Source organism: Chiloscyllium punctatum, chromosome 5 (assembly GCF_047496795.1).
Source record: "Chiloscyllium punctatum isolate Juve2018m chromosome 5, sChiPun1.3, whole genome shotgun sequence".
In the NCBI taxonomy this organism is placed as follows: Eukaryota; Metazoa; Chordata; class Chondrichthyes; order Orectolobiformes; family Hemiscylliidae; genus Chiloscyllium; species Chiloscyllium punctatum.
The window spans coordinates 17,216,592-17,240,486 of NC_092743.1; the positions used below are offsets into that span (position 1 = coordinate 17,216,592).

The 23,895-nt window shown below is 43.4% G+C and overlaps 1 protein-coding gene across 4 annotated transcripts in view; it reads left to right on the top strand.

The window, feature by feature from the left end:
- Window positions 1-23,895, top strand: part of piezo2b (piezo-type mechanosensitive ion channel component 2b) — a 762,691-nt gene that overhangs the window by 522,357 nt on the left and 216,439 nt on the right. For all 4 annotated transcript variants that reach the window (XM_072569838.1, XM_072569835.1, XM_072569837.1 and 1 more), the window contains exons 13-15: window positions 1,671-1,916; window positions 8,759-8,870; window positions 9,189-9,370. In XM_072569838.1, coding sequence (XP_072425939.1) covers window positions 1,671-1,916; window positions 8,759-8,870; window positions 9,189-9,370 — 540 coding nt within the window. The remainder of the gene's footprint in view (window positions 1-1,670; window positions 1,917-8,758; window positions 8,871-9,188; window positions 9,371-23,895) is intronic.

A 23,895-nucleotide genomic window follows, 5' to 3' on the forward strand; every position in this document is an offset into this window, starting at 1 on the left:
CATTTGCATATAGGACTGCTTTATAAGGGGGTTAGAGTTTTAACTAGTACAGTTATACATTGATGGTCCATAATTGTTTTCCTGTAGCTAAAATCTATTTGTTTGTAGTTAGTTAATGTTGATTAAGTACAGAAAACTAATCCATGCTTTCTGTCAACCTGGATCTAAAAGACAGGTAGCATAAACAATTTTGCATATTTTTGTCGCATCATTAATATTTATGATGACTCTGGGAATAGTGAGCCTTGATTTCCAATGTGCTATCCCAGTGAAGCAAGTTAACACCCACTCTCCTGCCTCCCATTTCAGCTGTGAGTTCTGCACTCTCTGCAATGCTATCCCTGCTTATTCACCTAGCCTTACTTATTACCCAACTTCTCTCATCCTTCCAATTTTAATGGCCTTCCAGTCCTCCTGATTTAGTATTCAATTTATCACCTGGACACTCTACCCAACCCAAAATTGCTGTCTCCTGTTACTTGAGTCCCTCAATTGATCTGGGATTCCTAGTACCCTTTCCAACTCCCTGCTAGTATAATGGGTTGGAGACACAGGCCCACATTTTGTGCATGGTCTCTTCGTCCATTGCTTAACCACCTCTACTGGTATTTTTCCTCATAGTGCCAGGAATGACCTTTCGCCCACCAGCCAATGGGAACCAATAATGGCAACCTAATGGGCTTCACTAAACATCACTTCTACTTTATTTGCAGCTGGGGGTACCTGTGCTATGTGGTCAGGCTGCCAGATATACATTATGGGTTTGTGTTGAGGTCACCCTTTGTGTTCCTGTGCTGAGAAGAGAGCACCCACTCAATGATGATAAGCAAATACATTTGCTCGAACCTCATTCTATTCTACCCTTGTCAGGGCCTGTCTGATTCGCTGTAGCAAAGCCACTCAACTCACCTATGATTTTGGCCTCCTGCATGGCTCATCATCAGGGAGTGGTACTGTTCTGAGTGGTGCTTCTGAGACTGCAATTTTGCAAGTCTCCTGATTCATGACCAGCTGTCAGAGGCAAGGCATCCTGTCAAATGGGAGTGGAAGCTACATCCTTAGCCTAAGGACCATAAGAGCAATCTTGACTTCCTGTGCCTACAGATGCAGATTTTTTTTTTGCCAACATTTTATAAGCTGGTGGTGAGAGGCAATTGCCTGCGAGAAAAAAATTGTCCATAGTCTCAGAGAAGTATGCACACGACTAAAAGAGAAGTAGAAAACGTTGAAATGCCTGAGCTACATTTTCATGAACAGATCACATAAATACTAATTATTTACTAAAACAACAATTGTTTATAGAAAGAAGTAGAGAAAGTAATACTTGTCAGGCAGATTACTTCACTAGTACTATTCCAGAAATAATAAATAATATGTATTATGTAACTGAATTTTTTTTGATTTAGCGAAGTCTTTAACATTCAATTCACCAAATTTCAGACGACTTTTCTAAGCTTACCTTAGCTTTTTGCATCAACTAATCAATGAAAAATGTGAAATTTCATTTTCTTTATTGGGTGTCTTTTTGTTTATATCACTTTTTATTACTAATTCGATTTAATATTTTGATTTTTCAAGGAATGTCAGTTATATTCAGGGCCATATTTGTTGCACAAGATGCTGTTTAGTTTTGGGTTTTTTCTGACCATTTTACTGTCATCTTCCTTTAGGCTTGGAGTATTACTTATCATAGCTGGCTCACCTTTGTCTTATTGATCTGGTCCTGTGTTCTTTGGATGGTGCGAGATCGGCGGCGATATGCCATGCTCACATCTCCGTTCATGGTCTTCTATGGAAATGTTCTTTTAACCTTGCAATATATCTGGAGTCTTGACCTCACAGAAGAAGAACTTCCTGAGCTATCAGGAGTCTTACAAAAGATGAAGACAACCCCATGTGTCGAACTAAGTTCAAAGGTTGGTTTTAATGAAACAAGATCTTAAAATTACTTTCTGGGTGCTTGCCTGCAACTTCTAACATGTTTGACTGCAATTCCATTTTCTGCTAGTCGGTAAAGTCATTTCATAATGGATAAGTATGATGACATAGCATTGTGCTGCCAGTCCAGTCATCCAATAGTAGTGACTAATAATCTAAATTAATGTGAGTTCAAACTCCAATATTCAGTTTAAGAAATGAATTTCTGTTCTGGAAAATCTGAAAATACAATAAATTGTTTTTAGTAAACATGGCAGCAAATCTAGGCTATTTGGCCCTTCAAGTCTACTCTGCCATTCAACAAAATCATCGCTGATCTTCTACTTAACTTCACCTTCCCATTCTTATAGAGTTATGCAGCATGGAAGCAGACCCTTTGGTCAAACCAGTCCACGTCAACCATGTTTCCAAACTAAACTAGTCACCCTGCCTGTGCCTGGCACATATCCTTCCAATCACTTCCTCTGCACAAATTTAGCCAAATGCCTTTTAAGCTTTGTAACTGTACCTACATCCACCACATTGTCAAGCAGTTCATTCTGCACACTAACCACTCGCTGCGTTAAAAAAGTTGTTTCTCATATCCTTTTTCAGTCTTTCTTCTATTACCTTAAAATATGCCCACTAGTTTTGAACTCCCCCTGCTAGGGAAAAGACCCTTGCTATTCACCTGATCAATGCTCCTGTAAACATCAATAAGGTCACCCTCAACCACCTATACACCAGTGAAAAGAATCCCTGTCTTTCCAGTCTGTTTTTGTATCCCAAACCCTCGATTCCTGACAACATACTGGTAAATCATTTCTGAACCAGTTTAGTTCTATCCTTCTTCCAACAAAGTGACCAGAACTGCACACAGTGCTCCAGAAAAGGTCTCACCGATGTCCTGTACAACCTCATCATGACATCCCAACTCCTATACTCAAAGGTCTGAGCAATTAACACTCTGCCCACATACTTTAATTCCTTGTACCCTTAAAACAAATTGATCTTTGAATTGAGTATACTGAAAGAGTGAGAATCCTTGGCTGTCTGGAGAATTCCAATGGCTCACAATTATTTGGAAGTAAAACTTTCTCCATGTTTCAATCCTAAATCCTCCATATTCTAAGTCTAAAATGCTTTGTTCTAGAATTTCCAGGCAGGGATAAAATTTTCTTAGCTTCCATGCTATAAAATCCCTTAAGAATTACATTTGTTTCAATTTGACCATCTGTCATTCTTCGAAACTTAGTGGAATATAGGCTTAGTTAATTCACTCTCTTCTCATTGGATAATCCACTCATTCCAGTAACTGGTTTAGAGAACATTTGTTGCAGACATTTTATTTATTTTAAAAACATACTTTATTCATTAAAAAAAACTTAGTACATACAGAAGTTCTAAATCAGTTCTGTACAGTCTTTGCAAAGGGAAAAAAAAACAAACAAAACATTGGAATTTTAACATTTCCCAGTGTAGTGATTGTAACAAGGTCAGCCAACCCATACAATCCTGTCCAATCAGGGAGCCCGAGCGAATATATAAAAAGGGTAAATGTCAGAGACTGACAATCTGGTGCCTGACTCTGTGTGAGGCAGTACTGCCATTTCTGCAGATCAACTCCAACGCTGCAGCTTGTGAAAATACTGTTTCTGTCCCCACTGTATTAGGGCGGCACGGTGGCACAGTGGTTAGCACTGCTGCCTCACAAGCACCAGAGTCCTGGGTTCAATTCCTGTCTCAGGCGACTGACTGTGTGGAGTTTGCACATTCTCCCCGTGTCTGCGTGGGTTTCCTCCGGGTGCTCCGGTTTCCTCCCACAGTCCAAAGATGTGCAGGTCAGGTAAATTGGCCATGCTAAATTGCCCGTAGTGTTAGGTAAGGGGTAGATGTAGGGGTATGGGTGGGTTACGCTTCGGCGGGGCGGTGTGGACTTGTTGGGCCGAAGGGCCTGTTTCCACACTGTAAGTAATCTAATCTAATCTAATCTACTACAATCAAGGAGTGATCATGCGTAAACAAAGGGTGACTTGATGACAGGATCCCAGCCTCTATGGAGTTATTACCCTAGACTTTCTCTGCAACTGGGAAAAAAAGGCATTTTTACTTATGTAGGAAGCTATTTTTATTCATTTGAAGTTAATGAGAAGATCTCACAACTGAATGAACCCCATTATACTTGGGCAGAAAGACCTTAGACCGTGGTCTTTCCCTACCGCACCTTGGCAACAGATGTACCAGACTTTATTGTGTCCTTTCAGATTTGGTTCTGGACCTTGGAATGTGCCAGTCTGCAACTCTTGGTTGAGGTCAGTTCTTTACACTAGAAGACCTACAAGTTTAGACAGAGCCAAAGAGAATCTTTTACCGATTTGATGGTACTTCACGGGCAGTTGATGTTAGTGTTGGTCATGGAGGTGCTCAGGACAGACCTTGACAAAAACCATGGTGTCACTCTCCAGACCTCCAGCCTCTACAGAAGATGTATGACAGTTTCTTCACAAGCACAGCTTGTTTGAGGGCAGTGTTTAGATGCATTCTGACTGGATGTACATGAAGGATCTGACAGGCAATGCACTTCTTGCCACCAGCCAAGCTGTGTCTTTAGACTTGTTGGAAAGTTCTGGTGATGAAACATTCTAACAAATGATGTTGACTATTTGCTCAAGGAACCTCTCAACAGGATCCACCCTCTCTGTTTCCCGCAGAATGCTGAAGACTTTGTGCTGACCACTTTCTGATGATCGATGTGTTTGTCTTTATAATTTTTCCACAGGGGCAGGTGATATAGAGTGCTGCATAGCAACAAGGCCAGAATCATCCTTCACAACATTGGGGACAGATTTATGAGGCATATGGTGACACTTCATGTTTGCATATAGAGGATCCAAGCACAGTTTGGTACAACCACACACAAAGATAAGCATTAGGATGAAGGTGGTCCACCCCCCACCCCACCCACACCCTCTCCCCTCCAGAGGTTTGCACATGCTGTCTCTTTAGACACTAGCAATCATTGAACTCTAGATGAAGTGGAAGATAGCTTGGGTGATTGCTAAAGCGCAGGCTCAGGAAATGGGCTAGAACTGTGCCATGTGCAGCAACACCAATTACCAGGTTTTTACCCACAATAGAAAGGGAGCAGTGCACTCAAAAGTTCAGTTTCTGCCTCACCTCGGCAATATGCTAATCCCTGGTATATGTGCACCCAGCCTCTCCAAACCATATTCCTAACTCCTTTAGATAATCTGGCCTGACGTTCAGGTCCTTAAGCTTACTAGAGCTTTGAAGCCCCCATTATTTCCAGAATGCATTTGCGTCTTTTTACTGTGAAGACAAATATATGGGCAGAATTTTGCAATTCATAATTAAAGTGTGGTAATGAGTGAGTTTCATGATATTAACATAATATGGCCTGGGTAAGTTATCTCAAGCGATCTTCTGGATTTTTCTTTGCAACTTACACGAGTGAGATATTGGTTGTGATGCTTGGGGGAATCTTAAGTGTTGGGATCTAATGGCTTTCACACAACCATTGCCTTATTTGAAGGTCAGCTGCACACAACTTCAGATGCTACAAGGAAGGAATGATACCTCAAACTGCAGTCCTTTGAGTCTGAAGAAATTGCACAGAAGAAGCAAAGCTCACTCCATGGACAAATATCTCAAGGTGATAGTAACAAGATCGTGGAGAAAAGGTCTACCCTAATCACTACAGAGCACAAGAGGTCATACAACCTGACCCGGATAACTTGCACTTAGATAGCAGCACTGGTCAGTGCTGTATGCCATGTGAAGACAAACAACCAGGAAATGCAAGAAAAGGTCAATGATCTTCTTTGCTCTGCATGGCTAAATGGCACTATTTTCTCTCTGTTATCTCACAGGCGAAGTGTGCCATTACTCACTCAAAGTCAACCATTGTAAGTGCATCTCACCAAGGGTGGTGGACTACAACCCTCAGTTTCACATGAATCATGTTTACTCAAAGGCGAATACTCACTTCATCCTGTACAAATACTAATCATTTCTGCCTTCTGCACTGTTTGTGTTACTAATGCATCCTGTCTCGTTTCTCACTGGAGATACCTCATCACCTATCTTACTCAAGTATGACCACGAACTGCTCTTGCATCCATTTCAATCATATTCAATTCCTTACTTTAACTGACTAGGAAAAAGAGAGCACACAACAGGGTTAAAAGGTCCAGGACCGGCATACAGTAACAGGTATCAAGTTTCTCATTCACTATGAGGAGAAGACAGTGAAACTGGCCAGGGAAGAACAGGACTACTCTTGTGATTGGACAACATCAGTAGGCAACCCAACCAGTAAGCTTCATTGTATGTGCTGCTGTCCATTACCACCAACACTAATTCATTCTTAACCTGTAGAAGCTTTATTCATCTTTTGCAATTGATTATCTTCTTGAATGCAGGTGCTAAAGGCACTCTTTGAACTTCTATGATGAAGAGACCAGCACTGGAGACACTTCAATCTCAACTCCACCTTGTAAAAGGAACCCACGAACCCTCTTACAGCACAAAAAGACTTGGTGAGAGCATAGACCACAGATATTGGAATAGAATTAAACAATTTGGCCCATTGAGTCTGCTCTGCCATTTGATCATGGCTGGTATGCTTCTCCACCCCATTCTCCTGCTTTCTTCCTGTAACCTTTGATCCCTTACTTAATCTAATTAGACATGGGAGCGCAATCTAGTGAGCACTTCTTCACAACCAGTCAAAGAAGAACCATCTGAGGGCTCTGGCACTCAGACAACTGCTGTAAGCAAGACATCTACTCATTCCAGGTGCCCCAGGGCATACATGCCCCAGTTCTCAGTCATGTTTGACCTGTCAATATGTAAAGACAGGAACAAGAACAAGCGGTGAGGTGACTTGCCACTTAAGAGGAGATAACTTTATTAAAGCTTGATTGACAGTGCAGTGTACCTCATTAATATTCAGCTTCCTAACAAATGCACCAAACAAGTTAGATATCAAAATTACAAGGACAGCTGAGGAGGTAACGGACAACTTCAGCTCACCATTCGTTCCAAAGGATCTACATGTTGAGCAGTACTATAGGGCATGATCCAAGGTACTGGCTACATGCATTCCACTTCCACAAACATTGACATCTGTCATGTGTCAGTCTCTAAGAAACCTCAATATACCTCTCGGATCAACTTTTATAGTATGCACTTCATTGCTGCACCTCGGTCTGCATCAGCAACTATCATTGTAACACTGCTGCAAGGACACTGTAAACTCAGGGGCATGCACCCAGTTCATGGACTGATCAGGCTGCATTGAAAGAAGTTCCATTTGACTTGAAACATTAACTCTGATTTCTCTCCACAGATGTTGCCAGACCTGCTGAGATTTTCCAGCAATATCTGTTTTTGTCTCAGATTCCCAGAATTCAGAGTTTTTTTTAGTTTTTTGTATCTGCAACCTGCTTATTTGCTGTCATAGCATTGACTCACTCTGAGCCTACCTGGATGCACACTGCACTCCTGTCATGCATTGCCTTGTCCTGACGTTTTGCATCTTTTCCCCCTAAACTGGAGATATGAGGCTCACAGTATTACTACACTGCCTTGCCATTTAGAGCAGACACAAAGCAGGAAGCTTGGCATGGTTGTCAGCAGTCTTCAGTCAATTTCAAGGGATATAGCCTTCACTTAGGGGCTCTGGTATAGAAAGTCAAGCCAGTCTCTGATATCAGTCCAGGGGCTTGGACGTGGTCAGTCAGCTCAGGATGTTTAGAGTCAGGATGCTCACCATATAAGAGGTGAGGAGTCAAATATCAGGCAGCCATCACCCATCTTTACTCTTTCTGTCCTATTGGGGCTGTTTTCCTTCTGGAATGAGATAGAGGCAAGTACTAAGAGTGATGAAAGTGGGTGGCACAGATGTTACGTTTGGTGCAGATGGAGATATATCACACGTGAGTATGTAGACAGTGCAGAGATCATGCAGGCTTAATGTTGTCAGAGGTTGGAGTCAGAAAATGTGAGTGAATGAAGGTGTTGCAGCCAATGATGATAGTATGAGGATAAGCATAAACCTTAGTGCAAGGTGGGTACAGTAGCAGGGATAGAGTGAGCCTGAACTATCAGAGGTAAACATAGAAACATAGAAAAATAACCATCAGGAGCAGGCCATTCAATACGGTCATGGCTGATCATCAAACCCTGTACCTATTTACTGCCCGAATCCCTATGATCTCTTTAGACCTATAGAACTCTATGTAACTGCCACAAAAAGAGAAATTACTGAAAAACTTTAGCAGGTATGCAGCATCTGTGGAGAGAAAACAGAGTTAAGGTTTTGAGTCCAGTTATCTTTCTTTAGAACATTTTGAAGAAGGATCATTGGACCCAAAACATTAACTCTGCTTTCTCTCCACAGATGCTGCATACCTGCTGAGTTTTTCCAATAATTTCTTTTTTGTTCCAAACCCATAATCTGCTGTCCAGAAAGTCAAGCATTGATGACACATAAGAAAACAGTTACCCCCTCTAGATTAGATGTCATTGTGACCTGGAGGTATTTTTTCATTCCTTTACTGTCACTTGGTAAAAATTAAGATACTTCATCCTTAACTGCTTTGTTGCTGTATCTACATCACGTGGATGGTGGTGGTTCAAGGAGGTAGTTTATCACCAATAGCAATAAGGGATTGTCGCCAAATTCTAGCCCAAATAAAGACACGAGCTAAAATTGAAGCCAATTTTCACATTTTGGAAAGTGTAAGCACATTTCTCACATCTTTGTGTGTTATTGTTCTGCTCAGAATACTGAGAATATTCATATTTTAATTGATAGATCCTGTGTGCACTGACATTCTGGTTGCTGCTCCGCCAGTACATTACAGAGCGCCGAGAAGCAAAGAAACTCAAGGAATCTGCCTTATCAGAAGTTAAAGTGGAGGAATTAGGTAAATCTGAATTACTTTGACATTTATCTGAGAAGAGCTTTGATGAATAACTTTTGGATGGCGCTGTCATGTAGTGTCATAAATGTCTTGATTTTCTTTGCATGAAACTGTTTAAGAAAGAACTGATCGACGTTACCTACCTGGACAGTTTTGAGATGTAGAAGATCACCTGACCTCTTGTATGCAGGTCAGGTGGTTTCTTTAAAAGGGGCCCATTCTGCTAGGATACCACTGAAGCAGTTAGGATTTAAAATTGAATTTTTGGGAATAGAAAATTACTGTTTAAAAATTAACCCTAGTATTTACTTTCTTATTTAGATGATGGCCAACAAGGAAAAGAGATAATGAAAGTCTTAGGAACCCTGGTGATGGGAATGTTTGTCAAGTATTGGATTTACGTTTGTGGTGGAATGTTTTTCTTTGTCAGTTTTGAAGGGAAGATTGTCATGTACAAGATTATATACATGATGTTGTTTCTGTTCTGCGTCGCTCTATATCAGGTACATATTTCTTGTAGCTTTATGATAGTGCTGCATCTCATTTAAAATACAAAACTGTATATATTACACAAGTGAGATTCTGCAGCTATGGTAGTTACTAATTTTTCTCTTCTTTAGTCAATAATCATAGAATCCATATACAGAGGAACCTCGATTATCTGAAGGACATGGGAGGGGAGTATTTTGTTCGGTTAATCAAATTCCGGATAATTGAATGCCGGATAACATAGTTTAGCCAAGCATTGGGACATTGTGATCTTGTCAGATAATCTAATATTCTGATAATCGAATGCCAGATAATTGAGATTCTTCTGTAGTGCAGATAAAGGCCGTTCGGCCCATCAATTCTGCACCAACCCTCTGAAGAAGAGTATTAGAATAATATCTAACAGTTAAGTAATAAATTGTATTTTCCCCAAACTATCCCATGCTGATTGTCTTATACATGCATATTTGTTGTCAACAAAAACTGGGCAACTGTTAAAAATGAATTAAAAATAATTGCTTCTGGTATTAATTTGTACCTTGATAGGCTTTCTTTCTGTCCTCCAAATTTAAGATAGCAATATGTTATCTAGCTGGCTGTTTTAACTAGACTAACTTAAAATAAAGTTTGATTCTGCAACTCAAAAAAGTTTAGTCTTTCATATATGCATGAATTTACATCATTTAATCTGGAGGCATCAAACTAATAAGTTAAGACAGATATTTACTCTTGGCTAAGAATATGTTTGATTACTTAAATAATTGTTCATTATTAATTATTAAGGATACAGTGTTGATTAATAATCAGTTAATTCAAAGTTTTCTTTTCCTTGCATATCGTCATTATACACCAGCTATTTGAATCACTGAATACACTGAAAGACAAAAAAACCCATTCAGAACTAACATATCAAGCAATAATGCTGTCATACTCTATTCTTATAGTCTGTTTCTTATCTGGTGAAATCAATAATGATAATAAAAGCATAAAATACTGCATCTTTGGACATGGAAACAGTGTAAGCATTTCAGGTCAATCACCTCTCATTGGAACTGAGAAAAGTTAGAAATTTAAATAGCTATTAATAAAGTGAAAGCCTAGAGGATAGGTAAAGAATATAAGGAAAGACCTGTGACAAGGCTTAAAATGGGAGTGATTAAATGACAAAAGAGTTGGTTGTGCAAGGTTAAAGGAAGTATTAATGGAATTACTACAGAGAAAAACAGTTTACAGGATGTATGGGTGTGAGAGTAATGATCAGCTGCCATCAGAAAGAGAAACAATGAATTGGCCATCCTGGCAATATGCTATCCAGAGTCTCACTGCCAAATGGGGTCACGGACTGACTCTTCCCTTCACTTCCTTGACATCTGACATCTTGAAAAAATGTCCATATTACAAAGGAGGAAGTGCTGGATGTCTTGAAATGAATAAAGGTGGATAAATCCCAGGACCTGATCAGGTGTACCCTAGAACTCTGTGGGAAGCTAGAGAAGTGATTGCTGGGCCCCTTGCTGAGATATTTGTATCATTGATAGTCACAGGTGAGGTGCCAGAAGACTGGAAGTTGGCAAAAGTGGTACCATTATTTAAGAAAGGTGGTAAGGAGAAGCCGATGGTAAGACTGGTGGTGGGCAAGTTTTTGGAGAGAATCCTGAGGGACAGCATTTGCATGTATTTGGAAAGGCAAGGACAGATGAGGGATATTCAACATGGCTCCGTACATGGGAAATCATGTCTCACAAACTTGATTGAGTTTTTTGAAAAAGTAACAAAGAAGATTGATGAGAGCAGAGGGGTGACTTCAGTAAGGTTCCCCATGGGGAACTGGTTAGCAAGGTCAGATCTCATGGAATACAGGGAGAACTAGCTATTTGGATACAGAGTAAGGTAAAAACAATGACTGCAGATGCTGAAAACCAAATACTGGATTAGTGGTGCTGGAGAGCACAGCAGTTCAGGCAGCATCCAATGAGCAGTGAAATCGACGTTTCGGGCAAAAGCCCTTCATCAGGAATAAAGGCAGTGAGCCTGAAGCATGGAGAAATAAGCTAGAGGAGGGTGGGGGTGGGGAGAGAGTAGCATAGAGTACAATGGGTGAGTGGGGGAGGAGATGAAGGTGATAGGTCAAGGAGGAGAGGGTGGAGTGGATAGGTTGAAAAGGAGATAGGCAGGTCGGACAAGTCAAGGAGACAGTAACTGAGCTGGAAGTTTGAAACTAGGATGAGGTGGGGGAAGGGGAAATGAGGAAGCTGTTGAAGTCCACATTGATGCACTGGGGTTGAAATGTTCCAAGGCGGAAGATGAGGCGTTCTTCCTCCAGGCGTCTGGTGGTGAGGGAGCGGCGGTGAAGGAGGCCCAGGACCTCCATGTCCTCGGCAGAGTGGGAGGGGGAGCTGAAATGTTGGGCCACGGGGCAGTTTGGTTGATTGGTGCGGGTGTCTCGGAGATGTTTCCTAAAGCGCTCTACTAGGAGGCGCCCAGTCTCCCCAATGTAGAGGAGACCACATCAGGAGCAACGGATACAATAAATGATATTGGTGGATGTGCAGGTGAAACTTTGATGGATGTGGAAGGCTCCTTTAGGGCCTTGGATAGAGGTGAGGGAGGAGGTGTGGGCACAGGTTTTACAGTTCCTGCGGTGGCAGGGGAAAGTGCCAGAATGGGAGGGTGGGTCGTAGGGGGGTGTGGACCTGACCAGGTAGTCACGGAGGGAACGGTCTTTGCGGAAGGCGGAAAGGGGTGGGGAGGGAAATATATCCCTGGTGGTGGGGTCTTTTTGGAGGTGGCGGAAATGTCGGTGGATGATTTGGTTGATGCGAAGGTTTTTAGGGTGGAAGGTGAGCACCAGGGGCGTTCTGTCCTTGTTACGGTTGGAGGGGTGGGGTCTGAGGGCGGAGGTGCGGGATGTGGACGAGATGCATTGGAGAGCATCTTTAACCACGTGGGAAGGGAAATTGCGGTCTCTAAAGAAGGAGGCCATCTGGTGTGTCCTATGGTGGAACTGGTCCTCCTGGGAGCAGATACGGCGGAGGCGGAGAAATTGGGAATACGATATAGCATTTTTGCAAGAGATAGGGTGAGAAGAGGTGTAATCCAGGTAGCTATGGGAGTCAGTGGGTTTGTAAAAAATGTCAGTGTCAAGTCGGTCGTCACTAATGGAGATGGAGAGGTCCAGGAAGGGGAGCGAGGTGTCAGAGATAGTCCAGGTAAATTCAAGGTCAGGGTGGAATGTGTTGGTGAAGTTGATGAATTGCTCAACCTCCTCGCGGGAGCACGAGGTGGCGCCAATGCAGTCATCAATGTAGCGGAGGAAGAGATGGGGAGTGGTGCCGGTGTAATTACGGAAGATCAACTGCTCTACATAGCCAACAAAGAGACAGGCATAGCTGGGGCCCATACGTGTGCCCATGGCTACGCCTTTGGTCTGGAGGAAGTGGGAGGATTCAAAGGAGAAATTGTTAAGGGTGAGGACCAGTTCGGCCAAACGAATGAGAGTGTCAGTGGAAGGGTACTGTTGGGGACGTCTGGAGAGGAAAAAACGGAGGGCTTGGAGGCCCTGGTCATGGCGAATGGAGGTGTAGAGGGATTGGATATCCATGGTGAAGATAAGGCGTTGGGGGCCGGGGAAACGGAGGTCTTGGAGGAGGTGGAGGGCGTGGGTGGTGTCTCGAACGTATGTGGGGGGTTCCTGGACTAGGGGGGATAGGACAGTGTCAAGGTAGGTAGAGATGAGTTCAGTGGGGCAGGAGCATGCTGAGACAATGGGTCGGCCAAGGTGGTCAGGCTTGTGGATCTTAGGAAGGAGGTAGAACCGGGCAGTGTGGGGTTCCCGGACTATGAGGTTGGAAGCTGTGGGTGGGAGATCTCCTGAGGTGATGAGGTTCTGTATGGTCTGGGAGATGATGGTTTGGTGATGGGGGGTGGGGTCATGGTCGAGGGAGCAGTAGGAAGAGGTGTCCTCGAGTTGGCGTTTGGCTTCAGCGGTGTAGAGGTCAGTGCGCCAGACTACCACTGCGCACCCTTTATCCGCTGGCTTGATGGTGAGGTTGGGATTGGAGCAGAGGAATTGGAGGGCTGCGCGTTGCGAGGGTGAGAGGTTGGAGTGGGGGAGGGGGGACGACAGGTTGAGGCGGTTAATGTCCCAGCGGCAGTTGGAAATGAAGAGGTCGAGGGCAGGTAATAGGCCAGCACAGGGTGTCCAGGTGGATGCAGTGTGTTGGAGGTGGGCGAAGGGGTCCTCGGAAGGTGGGCGGGAGTCCTGATTGTGAAAGTAAGCTCGGAGGCGGAGGCGACGGAAGAATTGTTCGATGTCACGTCGTGTATTAAATTCATTGATGCGTGGACGGAGGGGGATGAAGGTGAGTCCTTTGCTGAGGACTGATCGTTCGTCCTCAGTGAGTGGGAGGTCTGGAGGGATGGTGAAAACTCGGCAGGGCCGGGAGCTGGGATCTGGTGCGGGTGTGGAGTTGGGAGTGGGGTCGGAGCCAGTACCTGGAGTGGGTGTGATGGTGGGGGGAATGGGGGTGGATGCATGAGCTGGGGTAATGTTGCCCTCGGGGTTCTGGGGTGTGGGGATAGTGACAGTGGGGTCTGTGGGGGGCGTGTCAGCAGAATGCAGGTGAGTGGCGCTGGTGGAGGCAGAAGTGGTGGTGATCATGGCAGTAGGGGAAGTCACTGAGCGTGTGGTATCAGCGATGATGTGAGGGCCGGAAGTGGCTGTGGGAATGGCCATGATGTGGGCGGAAGTGACATCATCACTCAGCGTGGGGGTGGTAGCTGCGTCAGCCGCATGGCTAATGGCGTTTCCGAGGCCAGGGGAATCTTCTGGAATGTTTGAGGAGCGCTGGTTATGGAGGTGGGTGGATAAAAGTTTGTTGTACTTACAGTTTTTGATGTTTGAGATGGAATTGAAATACTGTTTGTTGAGAGTATGAATTCTCCTGAGGATGTAGTACAGAGTGGGTCCTTTGCAATTCTGAGAGAGTGTGGCCCTCAGCTGAGGCAGGGATGACTGGAGAGAGGTTAGGTGACGGCGCATTGCTGCAAGCGTGGAGCGGATGGATCCTGAAGGAGAACTGTTGCTGGTGTTTTTGAATCTGTAGTCTGTACTGTTTGTCCTGTTCGGGTCCGAACTCTGCTGGTTTAAAGGTGGTCTGGAGTCCGTGTGGGATGAGTTGGTTACGGAGGCATGCACTGAGGAAGCAAATGTGGCTGTGGTACCGAGTTTGTTTCACAACATGGTTGAAGAGCTTCAGAGCAGAGGAAATGACCTGGGAGTTGCAGTGGGAGAGGGACTCCCTGAGATTCTTGTAGAGAGAGGAGGAAAGCTTCTTCAAGGCAGGCATCCTTGCAAGAGGATTCGCAGTAGGGTTAAAATCAACAAGGTAAAAACAATGACTGCAGCTGCTGGAAACCAAATACTGGATTAGTGGTGCTGGAAGAGCACAGCAGTTCAGGCAGCATCCAACGAGCAGCGAAATCGACGTTTCGGGCAAAAGCCCTTCAGGAATAAAGGCAGTGAGCCTGAAGCATGGAGAGATATGCTAGAGGAGGGTGGCGGTGGGGAGAGAGTAGCATAGAGTACAGTGGGTGAGTGGGGGAGGAGATGAAGGTGATAGGTCAAGGAGGAGAGGGTGGAAGTGGATAGGTGGAATAGAAGATAGGCAGGTCGGACAAGTCAAGGAGACAGTAACTGAGCTGGAAGTTTGAAACTAGGATGAGGTGGGGGAAGGGGAAATGAGGAAGCTGTTGAAGTCCACATTGATGCCCTGGGGTTGAAGTGTTCCGAGGCGGAAGATGAGGCGTTCTTCCTCCAGGCGTCTGGTGGTGAGGGAGCGGCGGTGAAGGAGGCCCAGGACCTCCATGTCCTCGGCAGAGTGGGAGGGGGAGCTGAAATGTTGGGCCACGGGGCGGTTTGGTTGATTGGTGCGGGTGCAGAACCTTCTCGAAGGTACACAGAGGGTGGTGGTGGAGAGTTACTTTTCAGACTGGAGACCTGTGACCAGTGGAGTGCCACAAGGATCCGTGCTGGGTCCACGTCTTTTCGTCATTTATATAAATGTCTTGGATATGAGCATAGGAGGTATGGTTAGTAAATTTTCAGATGACACCAAAATTAGAGGTGTAGTGGACGGCGAAGAAGGCTACCTCGGATTACAATGGGATCTTGATCAGATGGACCAATGGGCTGAGGAGTGGCAGATGGAGTTTAATTTAGATAAATGCGAGGTGTTGCATCTTGGGAAAGCAAATCTTAGCAGGATTTATACACTTAATGGTAAGGTCCTAGGGAGTGTTGCTGAACAAAGAGATCCTGGAGTGCAGGTTCGTAGCTTCTTGAAAGTGGAGTCGCAGGTAGATAGCATAGTGAAGAATATGCTTTCCTTTATTGGTCAGAGCACTGAGTATAGGATTTGGGAAGTCATGTTGTAGCTGTACAGGACATTGATTAGGCCACTTTTGGAATATTGTGTGCATTTCTGGTCTTCTTCCTATTGGAAGGATAGAACAAAGAAGAAAGAACAAAGAAAATTTCCAGCCCAGGAACAGGCCCTTCATCCCTCCAAGCCTGAGCCGATCCAAATGTACTGTCTTAAATCTTTTGGTCAATTCCTAAACATCTGTATCCCTCTACTCCCCAGCTACTCATGCATTTATCCAAAAGTATCTTAAATGAATCTACCGTGCCTGCCTCGACCACCTCTGCTGGCAATGCGTTCCAAACGACCACCACCCTCTGTGTGAAGTACTTACTGTGTTGTGAAACTTGAAAGGATTCAGAAAAGATTTACAAGGATGTTGCCAGGTTGGAGGATTTGAGCTATTGGGAGAGGTTGAATAGGCTGGGGCTGTTTTCCCTGGAGCGTCAAAGACTGAGGGGTGACCTTATTGAGGTTTATAAAATTATGAAGGGCATGGATAGGATAAATAGACAAAGTCTTTTCCCTGGGTTGGGGGATTCCAGAACTAGAGGACATAGGTTTAGGGTGAGGGGGCAAGATATAAAAAGGACCTGAGGGGCAACTTTTTCACACAGAAGTTGGTGTGTGTATGGAATGAGCTGCCAGAGGAAGTGGTTGTGGTTGGTACAATTGCAACATTTAGAAGGCATCTGGATGGGTGTATGAATAGGAAGGGTTTAGAGGAATATGAGCCAAATCCTGGCAAATGGGACTAGATTAGGTTAGGATATCTGGTTGGCATGGACAAGTTGGACCAAAGGGTCTGTTTCCATGCTGTACATCTCTGTGACCTTATGACTCTGTCTCTGTTTCCATTTCTAGGCATAGGCTGGCCACCCATATCCATTACATACCCCACAAACCTCCGCTGTTACTTGAACTATATACATCCTCACATCCTTTCTATAAGGACACCATTTCATTCTCCCAGTTTCTCCATTTCCATCGCATCTGTTCTGATAATGCCACCTTCCACTGGGCACTTAAGAGATGTTGCCATTTATCCTGAACAGAGGATTTCTGCTATCATGGTTGACAGGGCAGCAGTCCAACCCATTTTCCACGTTTAATGCCCTCATCCCTACTCTTCCCTCCCACAATAACAATAGAGTCCCATAGGTCCTCACTTTCCACCTCACCAACTTCCAATTCCAAGAGATCATAAGCCACCATTTTTGCTACCTCCAGCAGGATGCAACCACCAGACACATTTTCACTCCCTGCATCACCCCTGCACAGATCTGTTCCCTCTGGGAAACCCTGGTCCACTTCTCCTCTGCTCCCACGCTCTCCCCACATGCCCATTTCACCTTCCCATATAATTGCAGATGGTGCAACATTTGCCCATTTACTTTCTCCCTCCTCATTATCCAAGCACCCAGACACACCTTCCAGGTGAAGCAGTAATTTACCTGCACTTCACTCCATTTACTAATCTGTATTTACACTCTCAATGCAGTCTCCTCTACATTGGGAAGACAAAACATAGACTGGGTGACCGTTTTGTGGAACACCTATGTTCTATCCATGAAAATGTTACTGTGGTTCCATAAATTATTTGGATGAAGGAGCTAAGGGAACAAAGGTAGCTTATAGACTCAGAGAGTGTTGAGAAAGTAGTGAGGCTGCAGAACAACTTGGACAGGCGAGGAGAATGTGCAAAGATGTCACAGATGGGATGCAATGTGACAAAGTGTGAGTCAGGAGATTTGATAGGAAGAATAGAGGTGCACATTATTTTCTAAACAGGGTAAGTCTTCAGAAATCTGAAGCACAAATGGACTTGGAAATCCTAATTCAGGATTCTTTTAAGGTTCAGTTGGTGGCTATGAAGACCAAGTGCAATGTTAACTTTCATCTCAAGATGGCTAGAAAACCATATCAGAGATGTACTGCTGAGGCTGTATAAGGCTCTGGCCAGACTGCATTTGGAATATTGAGTAGCTTTGGACACTAAATCTGAGAAATGACATGCTGACATTGGAGGCATTCCAGGGGACATTTACACTAATGATTCCAGGGATGAAGGGCTTGTCACATAAGGAATCTGTACTCAATTTTAGAAGGATGAGAGGGAAACTCATTGAAACGTACAGGAAACTGAGGGGCTGGGACAAAGTGGATGTGGAGAAGATGTCTCCACTAATAGGAAAAATTAGGACCTGGGGGCCCAGCCTCAGGTGAAGGCATGATCCTTTACAACTGAGATGAGGAATTTCTTCAACCAGAGGGTGGTGATTCTGGAACACCATGCCGTAGACACCTGTGGAGGTCAAATCAATTAGTGTACTTAAGACAGATACATAGGTTCTTGATTAATAAGGGGATCAAGAGTTATGAGAAGGCAAAAGAATTGGATTGAGAAACAGATCAGCCATGATCAAATGTCAGAGCGGACTCAATGGGCTGAATGGCCTAATTCTGTTTCTATATCTGATAGTCTTCTAGCCTTTAGGTGAACATGGTGATTCAGGTGGCAATTAGGAAGGCAATACAATGTTAGCGTTCATTTTGAGAGGGCTAGAACACAAGAACAGGGATGTACTGCTGAGGCTGTATAAGACGCTGGTCAGGCCATATTTGAAACGTACTGAGCAATTTTGAGCCCTGAATTGGAAGAAGCATATGCTGGCCTTGGAGGGAGACTAGAGGAGGTTCACAAGGATTACCAAGGATTGAAGGACTTGTCATATGAAAAACATTTATGAATCTGGGTTCTATTCTTAATGGGGTTTAGAAGGATGAGGGGATATCTAATTGAGATTTATAGAATACTGAGATGTCTTGATAGAGTCGATATGGAAAGGTCCTTGCCACTTGTAGGAGAGACAGGGGTCGACGGGGACAATTTCAGAGTGAAGGGACAATCATTTCGAATTGAGATGAGGTAAAATTTCTTCACTCAGAAGGAAATATAGGCTGTGGAGGCCAATTATTGAATGTCTTTAAGACAGAGACAGATGGCTTTGTCAACCTCATTCTTTGCCTTGATCCCCTTACTAATCAAGAACCTATCAGCCATAATTGAATGGGAAAGCAACCCAAAGGGCCAAATGGCCTGATTTTGCTCACATATCTTATGGTTTATCAGGAGGAAAATGTTAGATATTGCGGAGAAGCTAGCTAGGAATGTAAAAATGGATAAGAGTTTCTACAGATATTTAAAAAGAAAAGCGTAAGTAATAAAGCAGTCACAATGGGGGATTTTAAATACCCAGATATTACCTGGAATAGTTTAGTGTGCAAGTTATGAAGGAAACATGTTTTTAAAATTGCATACAAAAAAGCATTTTAGTCTGTACATAAAAAGGCGAACAACGGAAAGGCAGTTCTGGATCTAACATTTAGAAATGAGCATGGGTAGATGGAAGATGTATCAGTGCAGGAGCATTTTGGAAATAGTGACCATAACTTAGTTATACTTAGAATCATAATGAAAAGGGTAATAATGGCCAGGTATAAAAATTCAAAAATGTCAAAGGCTAATTTTACTAAGATAAGAGACGATATACTCTAAATTGACGTGGAGAGGTCTTTGTAGATAAAACTGTGTCAGTACAGTAGGAGACAATGAAAGAGGAAGTAGCTAGAGTCCAGGGCAAATATATTCCTAAGACAAGAGGTAGATCCAAAACTGAAACAAGAGAAACCTATGGCAGATATCGAGGGCACAAGTTGACAGAGAAGTATAAACTGGAATAACAGGAAGTAGGAAGGCCAAAAAATGAATAATAGCATTTCAGTGTGCAGAACAAAGGAAAATCCAAAAAGTTTTCTTAAACATATAAAGATCAAGAGATTAACCAAAAAAAAAGTAGGGTCTATTAGGATCCATAGAGACAATGTGTGCTATAACATAACACTTAGGAACAGAAGCCAATCATTTGGACCATTAAGTCTCCTCTGCCATTCAATGAAATCCTAGCTGATCTGAGAAACCTCAACTCCACTTTCCAGCCCATTGCTTCTTAACTCTTTATGTCAAAAATCTGTCTATATTAGTATTGAACATTTTTTTTTGAGTCCTACAGCACAGAGACAGGCCCTTTGGCCATAACTGGTCCATGCCCAAAATGTCCTTCCACATTAACCCCATTTCCCTGAACTTGGTCCATATCCTTCTAATCCTTTCCTATCATGTATTTGTCCAAATGCATTTTAACTGAGGGACAGGATGTACATGTATTTGGAAAGGCAAGGACTGATTAGGGATAGTCAACATGGCTTTGTGCATGGGAAATCATGTCTCACAAACTTGATTTAGTTTTTTGTAAAAGTAACAAAGAGTGGTAGACATGAGCAATATGGATTTCAGTAAGGCATTTGACAAGGTTCCCCGTGGGAGACTAGTTGGCAAAGTTAGATCTCATAGAATACAGGAAGAACTAGCCGTTTGGATACAGAACTGGCTCGAAGATAGAAGACAGAGGGTGGTGGTGGAGGGTTGTTTTTCAGACTGGAGGCTTGTGACCAGTGAAGTGCCACAAGGATTGGTGCTAGGTCCACTACTTCTCATCATTGATGTAAATGATTTGGATGTGAGCATAAGAGGTATTGTTAGTAAGTTTGCAGATGACACCAAAGTTGGAGGTATAGCCAACAGCGAAGAAGGTTATCTCAGATTACAACAGGATCTTGACCAGATGGACCAAGTGGCAGATGGAGGTTAATTTAGATAAATGTGACGTGCTGGATTATGGGTAAGCAAATCTTAGCAGGACTTATACGTTTAATGGTGAGGTCCTCAGGAGTGTGGCTGAACAAAGAGACCTTGGAGTGCAGGTTCACAGCTCCATGACAGTGGAGTCATGGGTAGATAAGATAGTGAAGAAGACACTTGGTATGCTTCCTTTATTGGTCAGAGCATTGAGGTTTCACAACATCTTTCCGATAGGAAGGAGACCAGAATTGCACGTAATATTCCAACAGTGGCCTAATCAGTGTCCTGTACAGCCACAACATGACCTCCCAACTCCTGTATTCAATACTTGTTGTTTCTATTCTGAATGATACTATGACTACTATATTCAGGCAAGCATCATTCCTCATGGCCCTGCCCTGATTTTTCAGAGTATACCTGCATGGCTTGATATTAATCAGCTAACTATGATTGACAGTTACCAGTTCATGCTGTATCTTCATGCCAACTATTGTCCAAACAATCAACACCTTCTTCTCATTGTGTATAAATTGTTATTTCCTTCCTTTTGGTATCTTCTGTCCTCGTCATGAAGATGCCAGGCCATAAGTCAATGATTTAAAGGTTTTTCCTAGAAATTAATCTCCTATAGGCCCAAACTCAATTTTTATCAACTTCCCAATGGGCTAAAAGAACAAACACTCTAAGGAGCTACTTTGTTGGCTCTTTAATTTCCCTTGCTATTTCCACAATATATGGATGACCTGTTTTGAAAGCCACAATGTGATGGTATACAAATAATTTAATTCTGTTATCTGATGTATTTTCTAGCCATAGTAATGGGTAAGTACTTTGTCACAGTTGCCCTACTTTGCTGTATTTGGTAGAGAGTAGAAGTAAAATTTTAAACATCAGTGAATGAAACTAATTAAAAGGCAATCACATTCATTAAGATCTTATTCATAAGTTTTACCTTAATTTCAATATACCGGTGCTACCTATCCTTCGGAGGCATTATCTTATATCCCACCTGCTAAAGGGACAGACAACACAAAATAAACAACATGCAAAGTATTGCAAAATTTGACCATGGAAAAATCAGCCAAGATCAGTTTATTATGCTATGATCAATAACAATGTGCTGGGATACTGTGATACCAAAGACCATTATAGAACATAAAACAGTACAGAACAGGTACAGGCCCTTCAGCCCATAATGTTGTGCCGAACATGACACCAAATTAAACTAGTCCCTTTTGCCTGCCCTTGGTCCATATCCCTCCATTCCTTGCATATTCATATGCTTGTCTAAAAGTCCCCTAAACTGTCCTATCGTGCTCCATCACTATCTGTGACACCATGTTCCAGACTCCTATCACTCTCTGAGTAAAAATGTTGCCCCTCACAGTTCCTTTGAACTTCTCCCCTCTCACCTTAAATACGCACAACACCAGGTTATAGTCCAACAGGTTTAATTGGAAGCACACTAGCTTTCGGAGTGCCGCTCCTTCATCAGGTGATGATGGAGCGGCGCTCCGAAAGGTAGTGTGCTTCCAGTTAAACCTGTTGGACTATAACGTAGTGTTGTGTGATTTTTAACTTTGTACACCCCAGTCCAACACCGGCATCTCCACATCATGACCTTAAATACGTGCAGCCTACAAGATATTTCAACTCTGGGAAAAAGATTTTGACGATCAACCCTATCAATGCATCCCCCAATTTATCAACTTCTATCAAGTCTCCCCTCAGCCTCTGCCACTCCAGAGAAAACAATCTGAGTTCTTCTAGCCTCTTCTTATAGCTTATACCCTCTAATCCAGGCAGCATCCTGGTAAACCTCTTCTGCACCCTCTCCAAAGCCTCCACATCCTTCCTGTAATGTGGAGACCAGAATTGAATGCAAGACTGTAAGTAAATTCTTGGCCTAACCAAATTCTTATAAAGCTGTAACATGACATCCTGACTCACGGAGCTAGAGACTTGAACTGCAAGATCCATCTGTGTACATCAATGATGTTCTTTGCCCTGCCATTAACTGTATACTTTCCCATTTGATTTCCCAAAGTGCAGCACCTCTTACTTGCCCAGATTAAACTCCATCTGCCATTTCTCCACCCATGTCTGCAGCAGATCTATATCCCACTGTATCCTTTGACAACCTTCATCACTATCCATAACTGCACAGATCTCTGTACCATCTGCAAACTTGCAAACCCACCCATTTGCAATTTCATCCAAGTCATAGAGTCATAGAGATGTATAGCATGGAAACAGACCCTTCGGTCCAACCTGTTCATGCCGACCAGATATCCCAACCCAATCTAGTTTCACCTGCCAGCACCCGGCCCATATCCCACCAAACCCTTCCTTTACCCATTCAAATGCCTCTTAAATGTTGCAGTTGTACCAGCCTGCACCATATCCTCTGGCAGCTCATTCCATACACGTACCGCCCTCTGCATGAAAAAGTTACCCCTTAGGTCTTTTTTATATCTTTCCCCGCTCACCCTAAACCTATGCCCTCTAGTTCTGGACTCCCCGACTCCAGGGAAAAGACTTTGTCTATTTATCCTATCCATGCCCCTCATAATTTTGTAAACCTCTATAAGGTCACCCCTCAGCCTCCGACGTTCCAGGGAAAACAGCCCCAGCCTGTTCAGCATCTCCCTATAGTTCAAATCCTCCAACCTGGCAACATCCTTGTAAATCTTTTCTGAACCTTTTCAAGTTTCACAACATCTTTCCAATAGGAAGGAAGCCAGAGTTGCACGCAATATTCCAACAGTGGCCTAACCAATGTCCTGGACAGCTGCAACATGACCTCCCAACTCCTGTACTCAATACTCTGACCAATAAAGGAAAGCATACCAAACGCCTTCTTCACTGTCCTATCTACCTGCAACTCCACTTTCAAGGAGCTATGAACCTGCACTCCAAGGTCTCTTTATTCAGCAACACTCCCTAGGACCTTATCATTAAGTGTATAAGTCCTGCTAAGATTTGCTTTCCCAAAATGCAGCACCTCACATTTATCTGAATTAAACTCCATCTGCCACTTCTCAGCCCATTGGCCCATCTGGTCCAGATCCTGTTGTAATCGGAGGTAACCCTCTTCACTGTCCACTACACCTCCAATTTTGGTGTCATCTGCAAACTTACTAACTGTACCTCACAAACAGCACAGGTCCCAGTACAGGTCCCTGCAGAACACCACTAGTCATGGACCTCCAGCCAGAAAAACACACTTTTACCAGTACTTCTATGGACAAACCAATTCTGAATCTAAGCGGCCAAGTCACTGTGGATCCCATGCATCTTCTGGATGAGCCTACCATGAGGAACTTTTTAGAAAGCCTTACTAAAATCTATGTATACAACATCCACTGCTCTACCCTCCTCAATCACCTTCATCACTTCCTCAAAAACTTCAATC